General features: G+C 41.7%; 1 protein-coding gene across 8 annotated transcripts in view; it reads right to left on the reverse strand.

Annotated features, from left to right (window-relative positions):
- Window positions 1–25,327, reverse strand: part of PPARG (peroxisome proliferator activated receptor gamma) — a 139,465-nt gene that overhangs the window by 42,804 nt on the left and 71,334 nt on the right. For 5 of the 8 annotated variants that reach the window (XM_051851046.2, XM_070049768.1, XM_008260201.4 and 2 more), the window contains 2 exon segments: window positions 3,820–4,047; window positions 1,941–2,110 (listed from right to left, as the gene is read on the reverse strand). In XM_051851046.2, the coding sequence (XP_051707006.1) occupies window positions 1,941–2,110; window positions 3,820–4,039 (390 nt within the window). In that variant the 5' untranslated portion in view covers window positions 4,040–4,047. 8 annotated transcript variants of the gene reach the window in all.

The raw sequence follows: 25,327 nt of genomic DNA on the forward strand, positions 1-25,327 counted from the left end.
GGAGAGCGAGAGAGCGAGAAAGAGAGAAAGTGAGAGAGGGAGAGCAGAGAGGGAGAGGGATAGAGATATCTTCCATCTGCTGGTTCACTCCCCAAATGGCCGCCAACAGCCAAGACTAAGCCAGGCCCAAGTCAGGAGCCAGGAGCTTCTTCCAGGTCTCCCACATGGGTGCAGGGACCCAAGCACTTGGGTCATCCTCCACTGCTTTCTGAGGTGCATTAGCAGGGAGCAGGATCAGAATGGTGCAGACAGGACTTGGACAGGCACCCACATGGGATGCTGGCACTGCAGGCATAGTGTTAACTTTCTATGCCATAGCACCAGTCCCTTTACTACTCATTAAGATAACTTAATAGATGACTTATAAGGTGACTACTTGTAACGACTTCATTAAAGATCATAGGAGGGGCTGGTGCTGTGGCACAGTAGGTTAATCCTTCGCCTGCAGCACCAGGTTAACCAGTAGGTTAATCCTTCACCAGGAGCACCATACGGGCTCCTCCTCTTCCGATCCAGCTCTCTGCTATGTTCTGGGAAAGCAGTAGAAGATGGCCCAAGTGCTTGGGGTCCTGCACCTGCTTGGGAGACCCAGAAAAAGCTCCTGGCTTCGGATCAGCACATCTCTGGCCGTTGTGGCCATTTGGGGAGTGAACCAGTAGATGGAAGACCTTTTTCTCTGTCTCTCCCTCTCATTGTAACTCTACCTCTCAAATAATCTTTTTTTTTTTCAACAAAAGATCATAGGTATTTCGGTTTGTTTTTCATCACAGATGGAATAGGTGTCCGTGTTTTAAATGAAAGCATCTCCTGTCAGGAGTATTTCAAGGAGTCATTTTGAGATTTAGACTTTAGAGATGAATGCGACCTTGGATAGTCCCATCTAAACTAGGCCGTTTTACATACAAGGTGACGGAAGGCTGGCGGGTGTGACTGGCCTGCTACTGAGCAAGTGGCACAGCTACTGCTACGTCTCTCTTTTCCCTCTATTAGGTTGTCTTTAGACCAACAGACGGAGGACATTTAGGTGGAATGTGGCTAAAAAATAGCAGGCATCAAAGTGCTCGCCCACCATCTGCTGCACACGGTGAGGCTGTAGTAACAATTAGCTTCCTTTTTTGGCTCGTCATTCTGAGCGGGAAGAAAGCTCAGCTGAGGTGGCATTTACAAGGTAAATATTCGTGAATAATTTATTCTGTGTCCTGGAGTATGTAATAAATTAAATACTCTTTTAATCACTGAATATATTAAAATTGTTCTATAAGACTGCTTATCAAGTGATGATTGAATTACTGCATTTTCTTAATAATTGTGTGCCCCACCACTGAATGTCTGGATTTCTCAAAATACCCTATTTCACAAAGAAAGGAGGTAAGGAGAAACACTATCTTCTTTGTAAAATAGCTGTGCGTTTTTGCCTATCACACTAACGCTGGAAGGAGGAAAGACAGAGCACTCGTTAGCGACCAACACAGGGTCATGCTCCAGAACGACCCCCACACTCACTAATCGATGACCTAGCACCAGTCTTGCCAGTTTGTAACTTCTACATCCGGAATGTGGTTATAAATACGCTTAGCCTCATGGGGCTGCTCTAAAGATCAAACGATACAAGTATAGTAAATAATCTGTCAAACATCACAAGTATAACACATTTTCTGGTACACTGAGGAAAGCACTAGAGAACTCAGGAAAGTGGTCCTGGCACTGGAACACCCCTGTTTCATTGTAGCACCGTAGACCAGCTACTTTTAAACAGATCTGTGAGATGCAAAGCTTGAATGACATCAGTGTCTCCAGGACCCGTTCGGAGAAAGAGATGTGGGGGCAAAGCACCACCGCTTTTATAAGGTTTCTTAGGTTTCCAAATATTTTATTATTTGAAGAATGGGGTCTATCCAGGTAGATTTTCAGCAAATTGTTTAAGATTTTTTTCCTTTTACCTTGCATCCTTCACAAGCATGAACTCCATAGTGGAAGCCAGAAGCTTTGTCGCCGCAGACACGACACTCAATTGCCATGAGGGAGTTGGAAGGCTCTTCGTGAGTCTTATTGTAGAGCTGAGTCTTTTCAGAATAGTAGGGTGGGGATGCAGGTTCCACTTTGATTGCACCTGTGTAATCGAAAAACGTGAGTGTAATTATGGCATGAATAACAAAAGGTAACCAGGTAGATTCCCAGAGTACTCTTCAGGCTTTATTTTTATTACTGCAGTACACAGGCACTATGGGGCATGAAAAACACTGAAGTTAAAGGCAGGGAAAAAAGTATGTTTTGAAATCACAGGCAAGTCACAACATCTCTGAGCCTCACCTGGAAAAATAAAATGGGAAAGGGAATTACGTTTGTGGTTCTACAACCCCTTAGGAGTCTGCAGTACTACAGCTCTGACAGACATAGAAAGGATTTAAGACTATGGAATTTACTTTGCTAGGCAATGTGCTGTACTGGCATTCATCACAATGTTAAATCATGCATTTTATTTAAGTATTTCTTTTACAAAAGAAATCCAGAAGGAACACCACTGGTCATGGGGTGCCCAGCTTGGAGGGACATGAGAAGTAAGAGCCCATGCTACCATCCCTGTAGTGTCAAAGTGGTGGGTTTTTTTTGTTGTTGTTGTTGTTCATTAGTGTTTGTTTATTTATCTACCTGAAAGGCAGAGCAACAGAGAAAGAGTTGAGAGAGAAAGACAGAGAGAGATCCTTCATTTGCTGGTTTACTCCCCAAATGCCAATGACAGCCAGAGTCGGGCCAGGCAGAACCCAGGAGCCTGGCACTTTCAACTCCTGCCTGAGTCTCCTTGTAGGTAGCAGGGGTCCGAGCACGCTCAAGCCATCATCTACTGCCTCTCAGGATGCATCAGGAGGAAGCTGGATCAGAAACAGGGTGGTTTAGACTTGGACTGGATTCCAACATGGGATGCAGGTGTTCTAAGCAGTGGTTACTCCGCTCTACCACACTGCCTGCCCAAAAACAGGCGGTTTGTAAAATGATCTTTGCTAGAGAGTGGGAGAACCTGTGGAAAGTGAGCAATTATTTTCTACTGGTTACACTCAAGCCTATTAAATTTCCATATTAGGCTCTAACTGAAAACCACACAGATAAATATAACCAAGTATAGTATTTATGTAAAAAAAACTAGAAGTACAGGAAGTTCTTACTTATTGTCAAATAATGGTTGCCAATTACTTAGTGGTGGCTTTTAAAAACCAGCTTATCAGTCCACAAGAAGATAAAAATCAAGGAAATGGCATCACAGAAACATATTTTATCTTAAAAAGTTCAGTTCTAGCTTTTCTTGAGAATGAGGTTTTGATACTAATTTAGTTAATGGCATGAAGATTTATCAATAGGCTATCAAGTTAAAATACAAATTTGCATGGAAAAATATGTTTTAGTGTAAACCTCTCAAACTGTAGATTAGAGAAAATTAATTATAATAATTTAGCAATGTTAAGTTATGCAAGGTAACTTGGAACTATTGCTCATTAACTCACAAGTGGCCAAAGGAATTCAAAAGCTTGGTTGTTGGACTCTTAGCCTGGGGTACATCTGCCAGTGTAATCGCCCTAGCACAGCTCCCAGGAAGAGAGAATGGAAAGAAAGTGAGGAGGGAGGAAACAGGCAAGATTAATCTGGAACTTCTACGTGCCACCTTCCTGCTTGGTGTATTCTGGATACCTATTACTTCATGGGAAGATGGGTGAACAGCTGAATGGCAACTGCCTTCTCTACAGAGCTCTAGTCTGATTCCAGGGTGACTGAGAGGTGAGTTAAAGTCTTGTCTAAGTGGTCAGAAAAGAGAAACAAACATCGTACTTTGATACTCCTGGAGCTTCAGGTCATACTTGTAATCCGCAACCATGGGGTCGGCTCTTGCGAATGGAAGGTCTTCATAGTGTGGAGCAGAGATGCTGGAGAAGTCCACGGTGGTGAAAGGCTTGATGTCAAAGGAGTGGGAGTGGTCATCCATGACCGAGAGATCCACGGAGCCGATCCCGAAGTTGGTGGGCCAAAACGGCATCTCTGTGTCAACCATGATGACTTCTGTGATGGAGAAAGGATAGCTGTACGGTTAAGTCTTAGAGAACAGAGCAGTCTTCCAAAGGCATGCAGACAGGGGACTGAGAGGGTCTATGATGAGGTCAGCTCATCCATTGCCAGCTGCTTGCTGTTATCCAGATTGTTTGACTACAGGAAGGAAGTCGCCCCTGACCTGGACATCACAGTAGAAAACCTTACAGAGATACACATACTGCATTCCTATAAATTTTCTGCCAAGAGCCTGCTCTCACTATGGATACCCATTAATCAAATCTGTTAATAATTGCTTTTAACTTAATTTTCTCAGTTTTATGGAGGTATAATTGACAAAAATGTTCATATATGAAGTGGATAATATGATTTTTTATGAGATTTATTTATTTATTTGAAAGGCAGAGTTACAGAGAGGCAGAGGCAGAGAGAGAGGTCTTCCATGTGCTGTTTCATTCCCCAGATGGCCACAAGGGTCAGAGCTGCACCAATCTGAAGCCAGGAGCCAGGAGCTTGTTCCAGGTCTCCCACATGGGTGCAGGGGCCCAAGGACGTGGGCCATCTTCTCCTGCTTTCCCAGGCCATAGCTGAGGGCTGGATCCCCTCTGGAGCAACCAGGACTTGAACTGGCACTGGGATGCTGGCACTGCAGGCGGCAGCTTCACCCACTATGCCACAGCGCCAGCCCCACATGATGTTTTAACGTGGGTACATATTAAAATGAGTATCAGAGGGTTGGTCTGATATATATGTTCACTATGAAGTGATAACCACTATCAAGCTAATTAACATAAATTCACATTTGTGGAGGGTGTGGTGAGAATGCTTAAGCTCTCTTCTTGGCACACCACAACCATACAGTGCAGTATTATTAACTGTAGTCGCTTTGCTGCACATTGGATCTGCAGAATTTACTCACCCTGCAGAACTGAGACTGGGCAACATCCCTCCACCTCCTCCCAGTCCCCGCTCCCTGCTCAGGCTGCTCCTGTGAGCTTCACTTTTTTAGATATCATTTAGAATTGAGATCATCCAGTCCTCATTTCCCTTAGCATAATGTCACCTAGGATCATCTAAATTGTTGCAAATGAAATTTCATTGTCTCTTGAGGATATATAATATATGTGTTCATATATATTTATATATATTATTTATATATAAATATGCATTTATATATAAATATGTATATACACATATATGTATTTATGTATATTTATGTATATATGTACATATATGTATTTATATATAATTTATATATAAATATATATAAATACGTATTTATATATGAATATGTATATATACACACATATAACATACACTCTTTAACATTTATCTGTTTATAGAAACTTACGTTAATTTTCTATCTTGGCTATTATAAATAATGCTGCAATGAACAGGGAGTGCAGACTTCTCTTTGGCATTTCATTTGGGTATATACATCCAGAAGTGTGATTATGGGATAATATGGTAGTATTATTCTTAATTTTTTTTGAGGACTTCATTCTGTTTCCATAAGGGCTGTACCAATTTGCATTTCTACCAACAATGCACAAGGGTTACCTCTTCTCCACATCCTTCCTAACACTTGTTACCACTTGTGTTTTTCACTACAGCCATCGTAAGGGGTGCTAGGTGTCCTATCTCATTGTGGTTTTGACTTGAATTTCCCTAATGACAGTGATGTTGAACACCTTTTCACTTATCTGTTGGCCATTTGTGTGTATTCTTTTGAGAAATGATTATTCAGGTCCTTTGCCCAATTTTAATTATTTGTTTTCTACCACGGAGTTTGAGTCTTTTTTTTTAAATATGTACTTTGGTAATGAACCCCTTATCAGATATATGGCTTGCCAATATTTGCTCCCATTCTGTTGGTTGTCTCTCTACTCTGAGAATTATTTCCTCTGCTGTGCAGAAGCTTTTCAGTTTGATGTGATCTGGTAACGAGTGTTTTTAAAGTGAATGGGGTTCTAGGACAATTTAACTCTCTTGAAATTAGAAATTCTAAATATTTTTCTCTTTAGGATGAGCAAAGTTCGCAAATTTAAGTAAATTATTTTATTCTCAAACTGCATTCTAAAAATAACTTTGTTCTTGAAGTAACACTAAAATTATTTTTTTCACTCTGAAAGTTCCTTCTAATATTTATCTTTTCCATGGATACAGCTTTTCTTAAAAGAGGAGGAGGTCTTCACCACACTGAGAACAGAAAGGTTAGAGGCACCTGGGAATCTCTGATGTTCATGGCGAGAATGTCGAAATCGGAAGGTAGCCCAGCATTCATTTTAAATCACTCCCCAAACAAAGACAAAACTGAACAAGAAAAAACACAAAAGACAAGGGGAAAGCGCATGGATTGTAAGGCCACAGAACAAGCAGTTTCATGGCTTGTCTAAGTTGACACATGCCACATGTATTTCTCTAAGTCTGATTTGTTGCCATAATGAGTAAAATAAAATCCTGCCTAGTTTGGGTCCCTGGTACTTAATGTGAGTTTCTGAGTCGGCGGCGTGCGTAGACGTTAACCTTTATGCAGCAGTCACCTGTCTGACTTGGACTTCCTGAGCAGTTCATTACTCACAGCAGTACCCAACAGAAACAAACCCAAACCAGGTGTCTGAAATGTTAACTCTCTGCTCAAAAATGCTGGTGCACAGCTGCGTGGACTCAGCATTGCTGATGTCAGAGACAAAGAAAGGAACTGGTATCTGACAGTGTCCCCTGAATATGAATTTACCAAATACTAAATGAACTGATGGCTGAATGAGATGGCTGTGAAATTTTAGCCGAAGGAACAGGGAAGGAGAGAAACAGACTTGCACTGATGGGGCACCTCCTGTGAACTAGGCACATCCTACCTTTTGTACCAGGCAGTTTTTGACATTATCCCCACCGTTGAGGTAAGTAAACTAGGGGAGCCAGCACTGCGGCACAGCATGTAAAGCCGCCACGTGTGAGGTCAGCATTTCACATGGATGCCAGTTTGTGACCTGGTGGCTGCACTTCCAATCCAGCTTCCTGCTCATGGCCTGGGACAAGCAGCAGAAAGCAGCCCAAGTGTTTGGGCCCCTGACACCAGGTGGGAGACCCACATGAAGCTCCTGGCTCTGGGGAGTGAACCAGCAGATGGAAGATCTCACTGTCTCTTTCACAATCAATCAATCAATCATTTTAAAAGATAAGTAAACTAGGACTGGAGAGGTGAAGTGACTTGCTTACGGTCTACTCTCTAGGAAGCAGAAGATTCAAACTCCATACTGACCCAGAAATCCTTCATTATATTGATTCTCTGTATTCTCTCACTGAAGGAAAACATGAGGAGGGAGGACTAGTCTCCTCTGGTATCTGGGAATGGGCCTCTTGCTTATTCCCAGCAAGCAGAGAGCTAAGGAATTTGCTCTCAAAGACTAACTTGCATGAGATTAAAGATTTCAGTTGTGGTCTTCCTAAGAAAAACAAAGTGCCTTGAAAATACAAATAAGGAGACCAGTCCTGTGAATGTGCTTCAGTGGCTCCAAGGGGACACATTAGGCACCATTTGGGTTCACTGTCTGAGTATCTACATAACTAAGTACCCAAACAACCCTAAGTTATCTGTGTTACAGTGTCAACACCACACACCAGAAAGAGGAATGCATATTGGTGATAGCTGAAAAGTCATACTGGGTCTCAATGACATCTAGAAAAAAGATTGTGCTCTTAATGACAGGGACACCCACGGAACCATGTCCTTTGTTTCAAAATTCATCTCAACCCTCCTAACTCAGGTCACTTCGTTTAATTTACTCATCTTCTCAGAATGCTTCATTTCCATTCATCTTAGTATAAACTATGTCAAAGGACAACTCATTAGCCTAGATCACAATATCCAGAGGGGTGGGTGTACCGACTATTTCTCATTATACTTATTGCAAAGTTTTCTGCATACAAAATAAATGTGAAAAGTAGTGTATATGTCTCTGTATGAATACTGGGAGGTGAAAATAAGGATGCAAATATATCTAGATTGCAGGAAAAACTGGTCATTCATTGTTTTATGCATTTAATTTTTTGTTTGTTTTACATATACAGCTTCAATGACTCATCATCAGATTTGCCTCTCGATAAAGGAATAATATCTCTTGGGGTCACCTATTTTATTGAGAAGCCTTGGGAAATTTTTAAATGCTAAAATAGCAATTTATGTGCTAAGGAATAGAATGAGAAATTCCTGTGGTTTCTAAGATATGATAAGAAATACCTAAAAATATTATACTTGTAGTACATTTCATGACCAAAAGACACTCATTTCTGTTTTTTTTTTTTTTTTTTTTTTTTTTTTTTTTTTTAATGGTAGCCTTTTTTTTAAAGGGCAATTTTAGGTTTCCACTCTGCAGGAAGCAGTTTTCATATACCCTCCACCTTTCTCCCTGACCTCCTCCTCACAATGCATACAGTCCCCCCCATTATTAACATCCTGGAGTAGTGTGGCATTCTTGTTCCAACTGGTGAATGAATACTGATACACAATTAAGTAAAGTCCAAAGTTTGAGGTTCTGTGGGTTCTGACAAATGCATCATGTCATGCACCCACCATTACAGTAACACACAGGAGAGCCCCTGTGACCCACCTGTGCACCACTCCCTCCCTCCTTTCCCCAGGAGGCTGTCTGTACTGTCCTCCGCTGTCAAGGGCCTCCTATCAGAGAGGCAGGAGAAGCCTGGACTTACAGAGTGAGTTAGCATGTCTTAGCCTGGCACTCGAGGCCCTCTGTGACACAGCCCGCTACGGTCTGAGTGTGTCCCCCAGAAGTTCACGTGCTGGAAACGTCATTCCTCAGGGCAGCAGTGTTAGGAAGCGGGCTTCAGAGCAGGTGTCTGGGTTGTGGGGACCGAGCCTTCAAGAACGGATTAAAACTTCTCTTGCTGGAACGGGCTGAGTATCGTGGAAAGGAGTAGCTATCTCGGGACAGGCTGGCTGTCACGGAACAGCTCAGTTACCGCAGGATGGGTTGGCTGTCACGAGCGTCTCTCTCTTATCTCCCTTGCATGTGCCCTCCTGCCCTTCCACTTTCCACCATGAGCTGAAGTAGCACACGCGGGGGCCTCACCAGCAGCCAAACAGATGACCTTGGCCCTCCCAACCTCTGCAACCGTGAGCCAAAATAAACCTCTATTCTCTATAATAACTACTCAGTCTCAAGTGTTCTGTTATAGCAAGACAAGGTGGAAGAAGCTACACTAATGCATTTTGTCAGCGTATTCTGCTGGTTTTCCAAGCCCTCACTCCCACCTGGAGCTGGGCAGATCACGCTGCTCAGCCCTGACCAAACAGGCCTGCTGCGCCCAATCTGCTCTCTTTTGTGCACACGGCTCCCCCCTGCTCATCCCCAGCTCACGGCCCTACTCGCAGGCCTCCAAAGCTACTTTCAAGACAAAACCTTCCACCAATGCCCCAACTTAAAGATACTTTCAATTCCTCCTGTCTCCTCAGCACCGCATACCTCTCCTTTATTTCTGATATATCTATTTGGATCAATATCTCCACTACTAGATTTTAGCCTGGCGCTAAGGGCAGCATCTTTTTCCTTCAGTCCTTATGCCTGGTTCTTGTTTACTAAACGCCTGTCGATCGAATGATCATGTTTTATTAAGAGTAGAAGTTTTCACTTTGCTGTGAAGGATGCAAAAATAAAGATACTTTCTCAGTGGGTTAGTTTTGCTAAGACTCCCCAGAAGATTCTGATCCAGTATTATAAATAAAATATAAGCTATTATATTCTGCTCAACAATGTGTACTCAGTTTCTTCTTTCTCTCGTGTGGATTACAGGAGGATGATTAGGGTCCTCTAAGGTCTTACGTTTCTAAGTGAAAAGGACAAAGTAAGAAAGAAAAATGGTTGCTTCTTTATCTCTATGAAAACACACTGCCCAACACACGTTTTCCCTGCCCTGCCCCTCTTGCCTTCCTTTTATCCTGGGACACCTTAACCTAAACAGTATTATTCCAGGGACCCCAGTGAGCAGGGCGTGCGGTCGTTCCCTCTAAGTTTTATTTCATTTTAACCTACAAGTGAGTCCAGGAAGCCTGTTTCTCGTTTTGTCTCTAGAAAACATAAGCTTCTGTTTGTGCCAAGCTGTAAGTCGAGTAGGTGTTTTTTGTTACTCCGTGCAATTACCCATGAAAGAACAAATGAACAAAATATTTGCATGAACAACAGCCCTCCTCAGGAATATGCAAGCGTCTTAACTTTCCAGCTGGGCGACACGGAGTTGTGCTGCCTCAGGCGTATCCACGTTTCACAACCTTTACCGCGTTTCACGCAGGCTGAAGTTTTTAGGCAGACATTGTGTGCAAAGACATGCATTTGTGCCATTTTTCTTTGACCTTCAAAGTTGGCTTTAAAACCCATTACAGTTAACAAGAAGACTTTTCACTATATATTGTGAAATACACATATATGTATATATATATACACAGTATATATACACACAGTATATTGTATTTCAAAGAAAAATACAACCAACTTCTTGCAAAAAAAAAAAAAGAAGTGAGTTCTCTAAACGGATAGGCATCATTACTTGGGAGTACTGAAAAGGCTCAGAAAAGTCACTAAGTTATAAAATTGAGTGATAGAACAATACGGTTTACCTTTTATTCTAGGACACCTTAATCTAATGAAGAGAAAATAGAAACTTTTATTAGATTATCAGAAACATGTTTTATCTTTTTAATTAGTTAAATTAATAGAACTTAAATCTTTTTTTTAAAGATTTTATTTATTATTTATTTGAAAGGTAGAGTTATAGACAGTGAGAGGGAGAGACACAGAGAGAAAGATCTTCCATCCACTGGTTCACCTCCCAAATGGCCACAGCTGATAGAGCTGGGCCGATCCAAAGCCAGGAGCTTCTTCTGGGTCTCCCACATGGTTGCAGGGGTCCAAGCACTTGGGCCATGTTCTAACTGCTTTCCCAGGCCACAGCAGAGAGCTGGATTGGAAGAGGAGCAGCTGGGACTAGAACTGGTGCCCATATGGGATGCCGGCGCTGCAGGCGGAGGATGAACCTACAACGCCAGCCCTTAGAACCCTAAGTCTGTCTCATTTAATTCTCACCTTAGCCCTGTGAAGTAGAAACACAATTCCCTTTACAGACGAGGAAACTGGGGCTGGCGCTGTGGTGCAGCAGGTCAAGCTTTCACCTGTAACACCAGCATCCCAAATGGGTACCAGTTTGACCCTGGCTGCTCTACTGCCAACCCAGCTCCCTAACGCACCTGAGAGAGCAGTGGAAGATGGCCCAATTGCTTGAGCCCCTGCATCATGGGGGGAGACCAAGATGAAGCTCTTGGCTCCTGGCTTTGGACTGAACCAGCCATTTGCGACCATTTGGGGAGTGAACCAGCAGAGGGAATCACTCTCTCTCATTCTCTTTCTTTTTCTCCCTCACCGCCTCTCCTTCTCTCTCTCTCTCTCTGTAACTCTGACTTTTAAATAAATAAACTAATTTTTTTAAATAGAAGAAACTAAATAGAAGTAAGAAATTTGCCAAGAGCACACACAGTTATTCACAGTCCATGCTAGAAATTTTTTTTTTTTATTTTTTTATTTATTTTTTTTTTTATTTTTTTTTGACAGGCAGAGTGGACAGTGAGAGAGAGAGACAGAGAGAAAGGTCTTCCTTTGCCGTTGGTTCACCCTCCAATGGCCGCCGCGGCCGGCGCACCGCGCTGATCCGATGGCAGGAGCCAGGAGTCAGGTGCTTTTCCTGGTCTCCCATGGGGTGCAGGGCCCAAGCACCTGGGCCATCCTCCACTGCACTCCCGGGCCACAGCAGAGGGCTGGCCTGGAAGAGGGGCAACCGGGACAGAATCCGGCGCCCCGACCGGGACTAGAACCCGGTGTGCCGGCGCCGCTAGGCGGAGGATTAGCCTAGTGAGCCGCGGCGCCGGCCCCATGCTAGAAATTTTAAACCAAATACTGGCAAGAACAACACATCTCTTAGTGCTCTTAGAATTCTATAGTAAGAAACAATTAATGTCAACAAACTCCACACCTATGCTGTGCCAGGCATAGCAGTCTAAGGATATGCTATGAAGATTAACTCTACGGTAAAACTTTTCTTAGAGAAATGTATTTAAGTTGGGCAAAAAGGGTATGTGCCGGGAAAAAGAATTTCATATATTCTTTAAAATTCTGTTGTTTTCTTGGACCTTAAAGAGAATGTTCTAGTTTAAAGGCATAGTATGCATAAATATGGTTCCAACTTCTTTATCTGGCCACTCCATACTGACCTGAGGATTTTCTTATTTCTTTCCCATCACGACGGCTGGCATTCAGAGACAGAAGTCATTCTGAAATATTAGAGTGGTAAAGGCCTTTCTGAAATCTCAACTCCTCATCTGACAGATGACTAAGATAAAGCCAAGTGATTTGCCCAGAAGTACACAGAGGCTGACCACAAGAGACCCCAGCTCTGCTGTTGCCTGGCCTAGCGTTCTCTGCACTGCATTATGAAGTGGTTACTACTTGCAAGTAGTTCAGACAGGGACTTTCAACCTATGCCAACGCTCATAGATCCAGATTTTTTTGGATGTTAAATAATATATAGGAATGACATCGAATTTTTATTTTTATTAATTTTTTATTTTAAAAGATTTATTTATTTGAAATAAATAAAATATATAGGTAGAGGGAGGAAGAAATAGAAGAAGAGATCTTCCATCCACTAGCTCACTCTCCAGATGGTCACAATGGCTGGGGCCGAGCCAGGCTGAAGCCAGGAGCCAGGAGCTTTATCTGGGTCTCCCATGTGGTGGCACAGACCCAAGTACTTGGGCCATCTTCTGCTTTTTCCAGGCCACCAGCAGGGAGCTGGATCAGAAGTGGAACAACTGGGACACGAACCAGCATCCATATAGGATGCTGGCGTCGAAGGCAGTGGCTCTACCTGTTATGCTACAATGCTGGCCTCAACATCAAATTTTTAAAGGGAAAAAGTCTCATGCAAGGAACTACTTACCAGATGGTATTATAAACAGAAAAAAATGTTGAAGAAATGAATCTGTAAAATAATTTGTCTCTAACAAAAATAATTTCTGAATTCACTTAAAGGTTTAGGAACAGACTTAAACAGTCTAATAGCAGTAAAGCAAGTATTGTATTTATTCTTTAGATAATGAATGCAGATATTCCTATTTATTTGTTTGTTTCTGCTATTCTGAACCTGAACAGTGAATAAGGAGGAAATCCGGTATCACGTCCTAGATTCAAATCTAGATGTCTTGGATTCAAATTCTGCCCCATTGGTTGCCGGTTTTGTGATCCCTTTATACCTAATTATTCCCATCTGTAAAATAATACGGTCCATCTTATAAAGTTGTTCTAAGGACTAAATTAGACAAAATAGGTAAAACATCTAGCAAAGGACTGCATACTTACTAAGGCTGCAGTAAGTATTACTGGTAGTCTTATGATAGTAGTTTTTGTACACATGAGGAAGCAGAGTACTGTAGACACAAAAAAGGTAGGCTAAAAGCTTCCAGCACTACCACTAGGGGACAGGAAGAGGAAGAAACACCAGCAAAGTCCTATTGTTCAAACAGGACTACGCCTAAAACAGATGTCCTGTTCTAGGGATCTCTGCAAAAGGAGAGTCCAACAGCTCCTCTGTTACTCATTCCAACCCTGAATTGCTCCTTTGTGGCCAGGAAAGTTTATGTCTTATCTGGCATCTCCCCAACTGTGTTATACATATGTTAATGATGTTCCTTGAAAAATAATTAAAGAGAAAAATATCTGGTAGTCAAGTAAATTTAGGAAATGCTAGGTTAAGAAAGGTTAAGTAGGTGTACTGCAAGAATTCTTAGACTAATACGAGGCTATTTCAAAAAATTGGTGGAAAGTGGAATTAAAAGGTTAAGTTTCTTTTGGTGAAAAATCTTTATAATCCACGTATAGTTTTTCATAATATGTATTTTCCACAAATTCTTTGACGATCCTGCATATGCATGGATTCCACAATTTTTCGCACCAAGATAAATTAATTTTAATTCCATTTTGTACAAACTTTCTAAACTACCTTCTTTGCTAATGATTCATAAGAATATGCAAAAGAGAGGGTAGGGTCTAAGATACAACACTTGAGGAGTCTAATATTTGATGGAATACAGCTTGTGAGACCATGGTCTAATCTATGTTGGAGTTTGCACCTCCCTCCCTCCACTTTCCAAACATGTGGTTCTCATCCTCTGCTTATCTGCCTTTCCCATGTACTTGAAAAGTGCTAGCCATCCCTCAGCTTTCCTTAAACTTGACAATTACAAAGGCCAAGGATTGATGTTGGGTAAAACAGCAACAAAACACCCAAGAGAAAAGAATCACTGTGAAGATGAAAATTCTTTCTGTATAGGCTATCCTAAAAACTTTAAACAGAGAGAGTCTATAAACATGATCATGAATCAGAACAACGCTAGTGACACTGGAAGCCAGAAAAATCAATAGAACAATGTTTTCAAAATTCAGAGAAAAAATAATTTCCACTTAGAACTTTAGACTCAAACCATCAATCAAGTACAAGAACAGAATAAAGACATTTTTAGAAACACACCATCTCCAAAGTTACCTTCTATGTACTTTTTCCCAGAATTCTCCACCAGAACAAAGAAAGGGAGAATAAGGGATCTAGGCAACAAAGGATCTAAATGCCAGGGAGAGACTAAGGGAAGTTGCAGGACAATAGATGCAGAGAACAGGGCTGGAGGAGAGAGTGCCATGTGGACTATTCACACTTTCAGAATACCTGGTATATCCAACCACGTTTTTTCCTAAGATTTATTTTATTTATTTGAAAGACAGTTACAGAGCGAGGTAGATCCAGAAGAAGAGAGAGAGAAAGGTCTTCCATCCATGGGCTTCCACTCCCCAAATGACCGCAATGGCCAGAGCTAAGCTGATCCAAAGCCAGGAGCCAGAAGCTTTCTCTGGGTCTCCCACGTGGGTGCAGGGGCCCAAGGACTTGGGCCATCTTCTACTGCTTTCCCGGGCCATAGCAGAGAGCGGGATCAGAAGTAGAGCAGCCAGGACTCGAATCAGTGCCCATATGGGAAGCTGGCACTGCAGACTGAGGCTTAACCTGTTGTGCCACAGTGCCGGCCCCCACCAACCACTTTTACAGGAGTTTTATTTATTTTTATTTGAAACTCAGAGACAGAGGGAGACAGAGATCTTCCTTCCACTGGTTCACCCTCCAAATGCCCTTGATAGCTGGGGTTTGGTTTGGCTGGGCTAGGCCAAATCCAGGAGCCTGGAACTCAATTCAGGTCTTTCACTTGAGTCATCATTTGCTAGCTCCCAGGGTGTGCATTAGCAGGAAGTTGGATCAGAAGCAGAGATGGGATTTGAACCCAGGCTCTCCAAAATGGGATGTAGCTGTCCTAGCTACTGCTTCTGCTTTTAAAAAAACATCTATTTTATTCATTTGAAAGGAAGAATTAGAGAGAGAACGGGAGAGAAAGAGAGGTCTTCCATCCACTGGTTCACTCCCTAAATGGCAGCAATGGCCGGGGCTGGACCAGGCAGAAGCCAGGAGCCTGGAGCTTCCTCTGAGCCTCTCATGTAGGTGCAGAGGCCCAAATCTTTGGGTCTTCCTTTGCACCCTTCACAAGCACATCAGTGGGGAGCTGGATTGGAAGCGGAGCAGCCAGGACCTGGATCGCAACCATATGGGGGTGCCAGCATCACAGTTGGTGGCCTTACCCGCCATGCCACAACGCCGGTCCACCAAGCATTTGGCATTGCATGCCAAATGCCCACCTTGAGAGGAGTTTTTAATTACTGTCAGACAGTCTGGGGATGAATTAGTGAGGGGTAAGGTACAACAATAAAACGAGCAATCACTAAGTGGAAAAAATAGCTACACAGGATAGGGAATGGTATCAGAGCACACTGAAGGGCTTAACTGTAAGTAGCACTTTCAAAACTGTTACAGTGTAAACAGAGACATTTGAACTAAAGTCACAAGAAACTGCATTGTGAAGATGGGGGGAAGAGAAGTATATGTTTTGGGGAAAGGGATGTAGAGGTAAAAGGTTAAATTCTTATCTTCTGTATAGTAGGAAATCAATGGGTAATGACCATAAACTTAAAAACAGTATAAGCATCTCTCTCAGCTTTTGAAATAAAATGAAAATAAATAAAAGTTTTAAACTCTGATAACTAAAGACAATAGCTAACAATGTTTAAGCATTTGTAATTTTGTATATATGTATGGGTGTCTTCAAAAAGTTCATGGATGGAAAATGTGTATTATGAAAAACTTCATTTTTCCAAATTAAACTTATTTCTTAATTTCATTTTTCCATGAAATTTCTGAAATATAGTTAAATATATGCTATATATTTACATATAAAACAGCCCTATGGGTCATATACAATCATTATTATCAGTTAACAGATTTTTAAAATTAGACAAAAAATGTTCAGTGATTTTTTTCAATGTTACACAGCTAATAGCTGTTGAATTTTGTTGTGGTTTCTCTGAAGACTAAACCCTTTATTTGTACACCATGAATTTCAAAGTTTAAAAGTGAGTTCTGGCTGGCGCCGTGGCTCAATAGGCTAATCCTCCACCTGTGGCGCCAGCACACCGGGTTCTAGTCCCGGTTGGGGTGCTGGATTCTGTCCAGTTGCTCCTCTTCCTGTCCAGCTCTCTGCTGTGGCCCAGGAGTGCAGTGGAGGATGTCCCAGGTCCTTGGGAGACCAGGAGAAGCACCTAGCTCCTGGCTTCGGATTGGCATGGTGCGCCAGCTGCAGCGCGCCGGCCGCAGCGGCCACTGGGGGGGTGAACCAATGGAAAAAGGAAGACCTTTCTCTCTAGCCCTCTCTCTCACTGTCCACTCTGCCTGTCAGAAAACAAAACAACAACAACAAAAAAGTGAATTCTGGGGCTGGGGCTGTGGTGTAGTGGGTAAAGCCCCTGCCTGCAGTGCCAGCATCCCATATGGGCACCGGTTCAAGACCCGGCTGCTCCACTTCTGATGCAGCTCTCTGCTATGGCCTGCGAAAGCAATAGAAGATGGCTCTTGGGAGTTCTTGGGCTCCTGCACTCATATGGGAAGACCCAGAGAAAGCTCCTGGCTCCTGGCTTTGAAATCAGCGCAGCTGCAGCCATTGCAGCCAATTGGGGAGTGAACCAGTGGATGGAAGACTTCTCTCTCTGCCTCTCCTTCTCTCTCTGTGTAACTCTGACTTTCAAATAAAAAAAAATAAAATCTTTTTTAAAAAGTGAGTTCTTTCGTGTCCCATTAGTTTCTTCAATGTAAAAATCATTTTTTTTTAAATTCTGCTACTTAGATTATATTAGAAATAAAACTCATTATTTCTGTGGTTTGATTTTCCCCATGACAGCTTTGGCAGAAGTGGAAACATCATAATATGTATCTCTATATGAACATTTCTTATAAGGAGCCAAAATTTTGGTCTAACAAGAGATTCTCAAATTCAGATCAACAAGAGTATTATCAGCCTCAGAGAGAGGATCATATTCATTTATGGCTTTTAAAGGTCATTGTTTTGAATGGGCCACATTTTGCATAGATAGCTTGCTTAAGCCAATACTGAGGCATCAGAAATTGGAAAAATTACAGGATAATGCCCTCATCCACACTAACCATTTCTTCTGCTTTCTTGGAGATTCAAGTTCTCTTTTCCTTTAGGGTCAAAGTAGCTCAAGCGTGGTTCTTGCACTGACACTACCTTCAGGTGCACCTGGAGCGCTTGTTGACCTAACCAGGGCTAAGGTGAGACATGCTCAAGAGTCCTCCGATTTGGCTGAATTTCCTACCCCGCCTGGTGCCCCCTGGCAGCAGGGAAGAATGTGCCCATTCAGAACCGGAAGAGGCATATCACTAACGGTCCCATGCACATTAAAGGGATATAAAGTCCTGCCGACATGCACATTAAAGAGATATAAAGTCCTGCTGAGCTGCCTACTTTTTATCTGTTGAACTCTTCATTTATTTATTAGAGCCATTAAGTCTTTGTGGTGTAAATTAAAATTATGTTGTTTCAAAAAATAATTAATATTGAGTTTAAGCAAAAGGAATATTATATTCTATAATAATCTAGATGAAAAGAGCTCCCTTCTTTAAAACTATGATCTGCTAAAACTCACATGAAATAAAACAATCTGTAGCCGGCGCCGCGGCTCACTAGGCTAATCCTCCGCCTTGCGGCACTGGCACACCGGGTTCTAGTCCCGGTCGGGGCACCGGATTCTGTCCTGGTTGCCCCTCTTCCAGGCCAGCTCTCTGCTGTGGCCAGGGAGTGCAGTGGAGGATGGCCCAAGTGCTTGGGCCCTGCACCCCATGGGAGACCAGGAGAAGCACCTGGCTCCTGCCTTTGGATCAGCGCGGTGTGCCGGCAGCAGCGCGCCAGCCGTGGCGGCCATTGGAGGGTGAACCAACGGCAAAAGGAAGACCTTTCTCTCTGTCTCTCTCTCTCACTGTCCACTCTCTGCCTGTCAAAAAAAAAAAAAAAAAAAAAAATCTGTAAAGGCTTATATTTATTAATGAAATTCAATCAATTATCTTGCGGGGCTGGTGTTGCTGCACAGTGGGTTAAGCCACCACCTGAAACGTTGGCATCCCACATGGGCGCTGGTTTGTGTCCCACTTGTGCCACTTCCAATTCAGCTCCTTGCTAATGGCCTGGGAAAAGCAGAAGATGGCCCAAGTGTTTTGGTCCCTAACAACCACACAGGAGACCCAGATAAAGCTCCTGGCTCCTGGCTTCAGCCTGGCCCAGCAGTGGCTATCTCAGCCATCTGAGGATGAACCAGAAGGTAGGAGACCTCTTTCTCAGTCCCCACCCCCCAACTCTGATTTTCAAAATAAATAAGTAAATCTTAAAAAAAAAATCTTGCGGGCCGACACCGCGGCTCACTAGGCTAATCCTCCGCCTGAGGCGCCGGCACACTGGGTTCTAGTCCCGGCTGGGGCACCGGATTCTGTCCCGGTTGCTCCTCTTCCAGTCCAGCTCTCTGCTGTGGCCCAGAGTGCAGTGGAGGATGGCCCAAGTGCTTGGGCCCTGCACCCCATGGGAGACCAGGAGAAGCACCCGGCACCTGGCTTCGGATTGGCATGGTGCGCCGGCTGCAGTGTGCCGCTGGAGCAGCCACTGGGGGGTGAACAAACGGTAAAGGAAGACCTTTCTCTCTGTCTCTCACTCTCACTGTCAACTCTGCCTGTCAAAAAAAAAAAAAAAAAAAAAAAGAAAAAGAAAAAAAAAAGAAAAAGAAAAGAAAAGAAAAAACTTGCAAAACAGAAAGCATTTGTCCAAAATAGATTCACTGATGAATTCTACAAATATTTTAGGATGACATTACACCAATTTTCTATAATTTCTTTCAGAAGATATATTGGGAGTTTTCAAAAAGTTAATAGAAAATATGAATTATGTAAAAACTACATGTGGATTTCAAAGTTTTTGCACCAAAATAAACTTATCTTTAATTTCATTTTTCCTTAAGCTTTTTGAAATGTCCTCATAGAAGCAGAGAGAATATTTTCTTTTTGTTTTATTATTATTTTTTTTTTAAGATAGAGGAGTTACAGAGAGAAGTAGAGACGGGGGGAGGGGAAGTCTTCCATTCTGCTGGTTCACTCCCCAAATGATCACAAGGGCCAGAGCTGAGCTGATCCAAAGCCAGCAGCCAGGAGTTTGTTCCAGGTCTCCCATGCAGGTGCAGGGGCCCAAGGACTTGGGCCATCTTCCACTGCTTTCCCAGGGCATAGCAGAGAGCTGGATCGGAAGAGGAGCAGCAGGGATACGAATCGGCGCCCATATGGGATGCCAGCGCTGCGGGTTGGAGTTTTAACCCACTACGCCACAGTGCCAGCAGAGGGATTATTTCCTAACTCATTCTATGAGGCCAGCAAAACTCTAATACCAAAACAAGACAAAGATTTTTACAAGAAAAAAAAGAAAAGCACAACACTACACATCAATACCTCTCAAGAACACAAATACAAAGTAACAAAATATTAACAAGTTGGATTCAATAACATATAAAAGAATTATACACCTTACCAAGTGATATTTATCCTAAGTATATAAGGCTAGTTCAACATTTGAAAGTCAGTTAATGCAATCTATTACATCAATAGGCTAAAGAAGAAAGTCACATTTATATCAGTAAATACATAAAAGAATTTGATGAAATCCAACATTCATGCATAACAAAATTCTCAGCAAATTAGGAACAGAAAGGAACTAATCCCTATAATTAACATCATACTTAATAGTGAGAAACTCGAGTGTTACTAACACTAGGGACAAGGCAAGAATTTCCCCTCTCATCACAACTTTCTATTAATACTGGATGTTCTAGCTAACATGCAGATTGGAAAAGAAATAAAATTGTCTTCTTTTTTTGCAAATGACACAATCATCTATCCAACAAATATGAAACACAAAATCAACTTGGAACTAATGAGTGATTATAGCAAAGCTATAGGATACAAAGTTAAAATACATAATCAATTGCTTTTCTATATACAACTAATGAATTTGAAATTAAAAACCTATTATGTACACTAACATCCCTAAAATAAAATACTTAGGTATAAAGTTAACTATATATATATATATATATATATATATATATATATATATAATCTGTATGAGGAAAACTGTAAAACTCTCATGAAAGGTATCAAATAACTAAATAAGCAAAAAGACATTCCATGTTCATGTATAGGAAACCTCAATATTGACAAGATGTCAGTTCTCCCAACTTAATCTGTAGGTTCAGTGCAATCCCAATGAAAATCCTAGCAAATTACCTTGTGGATATCACAAAATGATTCTAAAATTTATATGAAGAAGCAAAAAACCTAGAATAGCCACCTCCATGTAGAATTAGAAGAGCAAAGATGGAGGACTGGCATGACCTGGGTTCAAAGGCTGCTATAAAGCTATAGCAGTCAGGAGAGTGTGGAATTAGAAAAAGAACAGACTAACAGATCAAAGGAACAAAAGAGAGTGCCCAAAACACACGCACACAAATGTGGATCTTTGGTGAAGAAGCAAAGGTGACACAACGGGTAAGATAGCTTTTCAACAAAAATTGTGCGAGAAACTGGGTCTCCAACATGAAACAAATGAACATAGACACAGATATTACTTCCTACATAAATATTATCTTAAGATAGATCACCAATCTCCACACAAAATGCACAGCTAAAAATCTCCTCAAAGATATCAGAGAGAAAATCTAGACGACCTCGGGTACAGTGATGGCTCTTCAGATACCGTACCAAAAGCATGACCCATGAAGCAAAGAGTTGTAAGCTGGTTTACATTAAAGCTAAAAACTTCTGCTCTGCACAAAACAATGTCAAGGGAATGAGAAGACAAGCTATAGAGTGGGAGAAAATACTTGCAAAATATAATGTTTTATAAAGAAATGTTATCTAAAATACACAAAGAACTCTTAAAACTCAACACTGAGAAGATGAACAACTCAATCTAAAGATGGACAAAAGGCTTTAATGGATATTTCACCAACGAAGATTTACAAATGGCGAGGAAGTATATAAAAAGATAATCAACATCAAATATCATTAGGGAATCATAAATTAACACGAGATACCACTATACATGTAGCAGAATGGACAAAATTCAAAACACTGAGAACACCAAATCCTGCTGAAACCCCCATTCACTGCTGGGAGAAACATAAAGTGGTACTGTTCCCATGCAAGTCCGTTTGATACTTTCTTATAAAGCTAAGCACACTCTTACCATACAATACAGCAACTAAAACCAATTGAAAACTTATGTCGACACAAACATCTGCACACAGATATTTATAGCAGTTTTATTCATAACTGCCAAAACTTGGAAGCAACCAAGACACCTTTCAATAAATAAACTACATTTATCCACATCTACTGACAAAGAAGTATTTTTTCAGTGCCAGAAAGAAATGAGCTATGAAACCATGAAAAGTCACAGAAGAAACTTATATTCCCATGACCAAGTGAACGAAGCCAATCAGAAGAGGCTACATGCTGTGCGATTCCAACTACACGGCATTCTAAAAGGTATAAATATAGATGGTAACAAGACCAGGGGTTACCAGAGGTTGTGGGGAGGGAGGGGTAACTAGGTGGAGCGTGGAGGACTTGTACAGCAATAACTCTATAATACTATAATTAGGCAGATGGATGTCAATACACATTTTCCCAGACTCATAGAATGTACAACTTTAAGAGTGAATCCTAAAGTAAACTATGGACTTTGAGTGATGCTGTGCCCCTGTGGATTTTCCCCACTATAATAAATGCACCTTAGTAGGAGATGTTGATAGTGGGAAGGCTATGCATGTATGGGAGCAGGGGCTCAATTAGAACGTTTTGTACTTATGGTTCCATTTTGTTGTGACCCTAAACTGCACTAAAAAAATAAAATTTATCAATTTCTAAAAAGATTTTATATATTTGAGAAGTAGAGTCATAGACAGAGAGAGGGCAGAGAGAAAGGTCTTCCATCCACTGGTTCACTGCAATGATTGGAGGTGGGCAAATCCAAAGCCAGGAGCCAGGAGCTTTCTCCGGGTCTTCCCATATGGGTGCAGGGGCCCAAGCACTTGGGCCACGTTCCACCGAGCAGGATCGGAAGAGGAGCAACCGGGAGACAAACCGGGATGCCGGCGCTGCAGGCAGAAGCTTAGGCTACTGTGCCACAGTGCCGGCCCCAGTTTATTAATTTTTGATAAAGAAGAATGGTGCTTAGATCTGAAAACCAAAATTGGAATGCTTTCCCCATGGCTACCTCCCTCTCCACAGTTTGATTTTTGGCCTTGCAGTGATAGGAAAATGAAAATGGGGAAAGGAAGGGAAAAGAAAAAAAATGAAAGCATGTTCCAGAACACTTTGTAGCTGATCAGAAAGGAGGGAGCCACCCCAGACGCACCAAGGTAGCGTTTCTCTTTGCTTTTCCACTTCTTAAGCATTAAATGGACCTCCTGCAACTAGGAAAAGACGAAGCAGGTGGGTGGTTTTAAATAATATTTAATCACTGAAGTTTTTCTAGGAGCTTGAAATTATCCTAGAACAGTAAGCATTTTTCTACTTGAAGTTGTTTTGTCTGGCAAAATGATGTGACAGCCTATGTTCTCTGATTTTGAATATATTGTGCCAAGCATTCTTAAGGAAAAAGACAATGGTCTCAGGCTAAGCAAACACTGAGAACAAAAGTGTCAAAACAGATGGAGTCAGATCTGTGGTGGAATAAGCTGATTTGCAGGCTTTCAGTAGCTGTATTATATATCATCTTAAATTATAATGTGATATTATAATAACAGCAAATACTTTCTCCTACTTTTAATCTTCCCCCGAGCTATTATAGCACTATCAAAAATATTCCATATGAAAGCATTAGGTAGAATTCAACATTTATTCAATGATTTTTTTTGTTGTTGTTATTTGACAGATAGAGTTAGACAGTGAGAGAAAGAGACAGAGGAAGGTCTTCCTTCCGTTGGTTCACTTCCCAAATGGCCGCTATGGTCGGAACTGCGCCGATCTGAAGCCAGGAGCCAGGTGCTTCCTCCTGGTCTCCCATGCGGGTGCAGGAGCCCAAGCACTTGGGCCATCCTCCACTGTCCTCCCGGGCCACTGCAGAGAGCTGGACTGGAAGAGGAACCCAGCGCCCATATGGGATGCTGGCGCTGCAGGCGGAGGATTAACCAAGTGAGTCACGGCGCTGGCCCCTATTCAGTGATTTTAAAAAGAGTTCTGTGGCCAGTGCTGCAGTGAAGTGATGCCACCATCCCATACATCTGGAGAGTGAACCAGCAGATGGGGCATATCCCTCTCTTCCTGTCTCTCTCCCTGTAACTCTAACTCTCTAACTCTACTAAATAAATAGATCTCTTTTTTTTTTTTAAGAAAAGACTTTTTAAGAAGGAAAGGGAATTCTTTGTTTGACAAAGAACATCTCAATAAAAAAAGACAAAAGTAGAGTGTCCATCAATTTGATGATGAAATTTTCAAATTTATTTATATGAAAGATGACAGACAAATAGACAGATAGACATAGAGTCTCTCATCTGTTGGTTCACTTCCCAGATACCCTGGATTAGATCAAAGCCAGGAGCCGCAGACTCCACCCAGTCTCCCACGTAGTGGCAGGTCCCATGTACTTGAGCCATCATCTACTGCCTCCCCAGGTGTGCATTAGCAGAAAGCCTGGATTGCAAGCAGAGCCAGGATTCAAACCCAGGCAATCTGATATGGGTCACAGGCATTCCAAGTGCTGCTTTAACTGCTGTGTCAAATGCCTGCCCCAGTGTTGAAATATTGAAAGCTTTCCTCCTGAGATCAGGAATGAGATTAAGGACACTCGCTATTGCTACTTCTGTTCAACAGTGTGCCAGAGATCCTATCCCAGGAAACAAGGGGAAAAAAAAACCCCACACAAGGACTGAAGAGAAGAAGTAAAACTGATATTACTCCTGGATGACATGACTGTGTTCTAAAAATACACAAAAAACCACTATACTTAGTAAAAGAATTTAGCAAAAGCTGCTGGATACAGGGTCAGTATTCAAAAACTATTTTTTCTATCAGACAGTAACAATTAAAAATTAAATTGAAAAATAAATTTTGCAATAGCATCAAAAACACAAAATACCCAGGGGGAAACAATTTAACAAAATATGTGCAAGATCTCCACAAAGAAACTCAAAACATTATTGAGAAAAACTATTAAAGAATACCTAAATAAATGAAAGGATACTCCATGTTCATGAATTGGTAGACTCAATAACTTAAGGCTGCCAATTTTCTCCCAGTTTGTCTACAATTATTTTTTTTCAATAAATTATTTTCAATAATTTTTTGTGGAAATTGACATACTGAGTCTACAATTTATATGGATATTCACAAAGTCTAGAGTTGCCTAGGCAATCTTGAAGGTGAAGGATAATATTGGAGGGTTTATTCTACCAGATATCAAAACCGCTGAAGCAATAGCAATTAAGACATGCTAATTGGGGCAAAGGTAGAAAAAATAGACCAGGACAACAAAAAAAAAGCAAGTCCAGAATGAATCCCACATGTATATAGCCACCTGATTTATGAAAAAGTGTCACTTCTGGGGAGTTGAGAAAGGATGATCTTTTCAACAGTTACAGTAGGGTCAATTGGATATCCATGCGAAAAAGGATAAACTTCTTCCTTACATCGCACACAGAGTCAAACCCATGTTGGCTACAGATCTAAGACACTTTCCCAACCTTGGAGA

This window comes from Oryctolagus cuniculus, chromosome 10 (assembly GCF_964237555.1).
Source record: "Oryctolagus cuniculus chromosome 10, mOryCun1.1, whole genome shotgun sequence".
NCBI lineage: Eukaryota > Metazoa > Chordata > Mammalia > Lagomorpha > Leporidae > Oryctolagus > Oryctolagus cuniculus.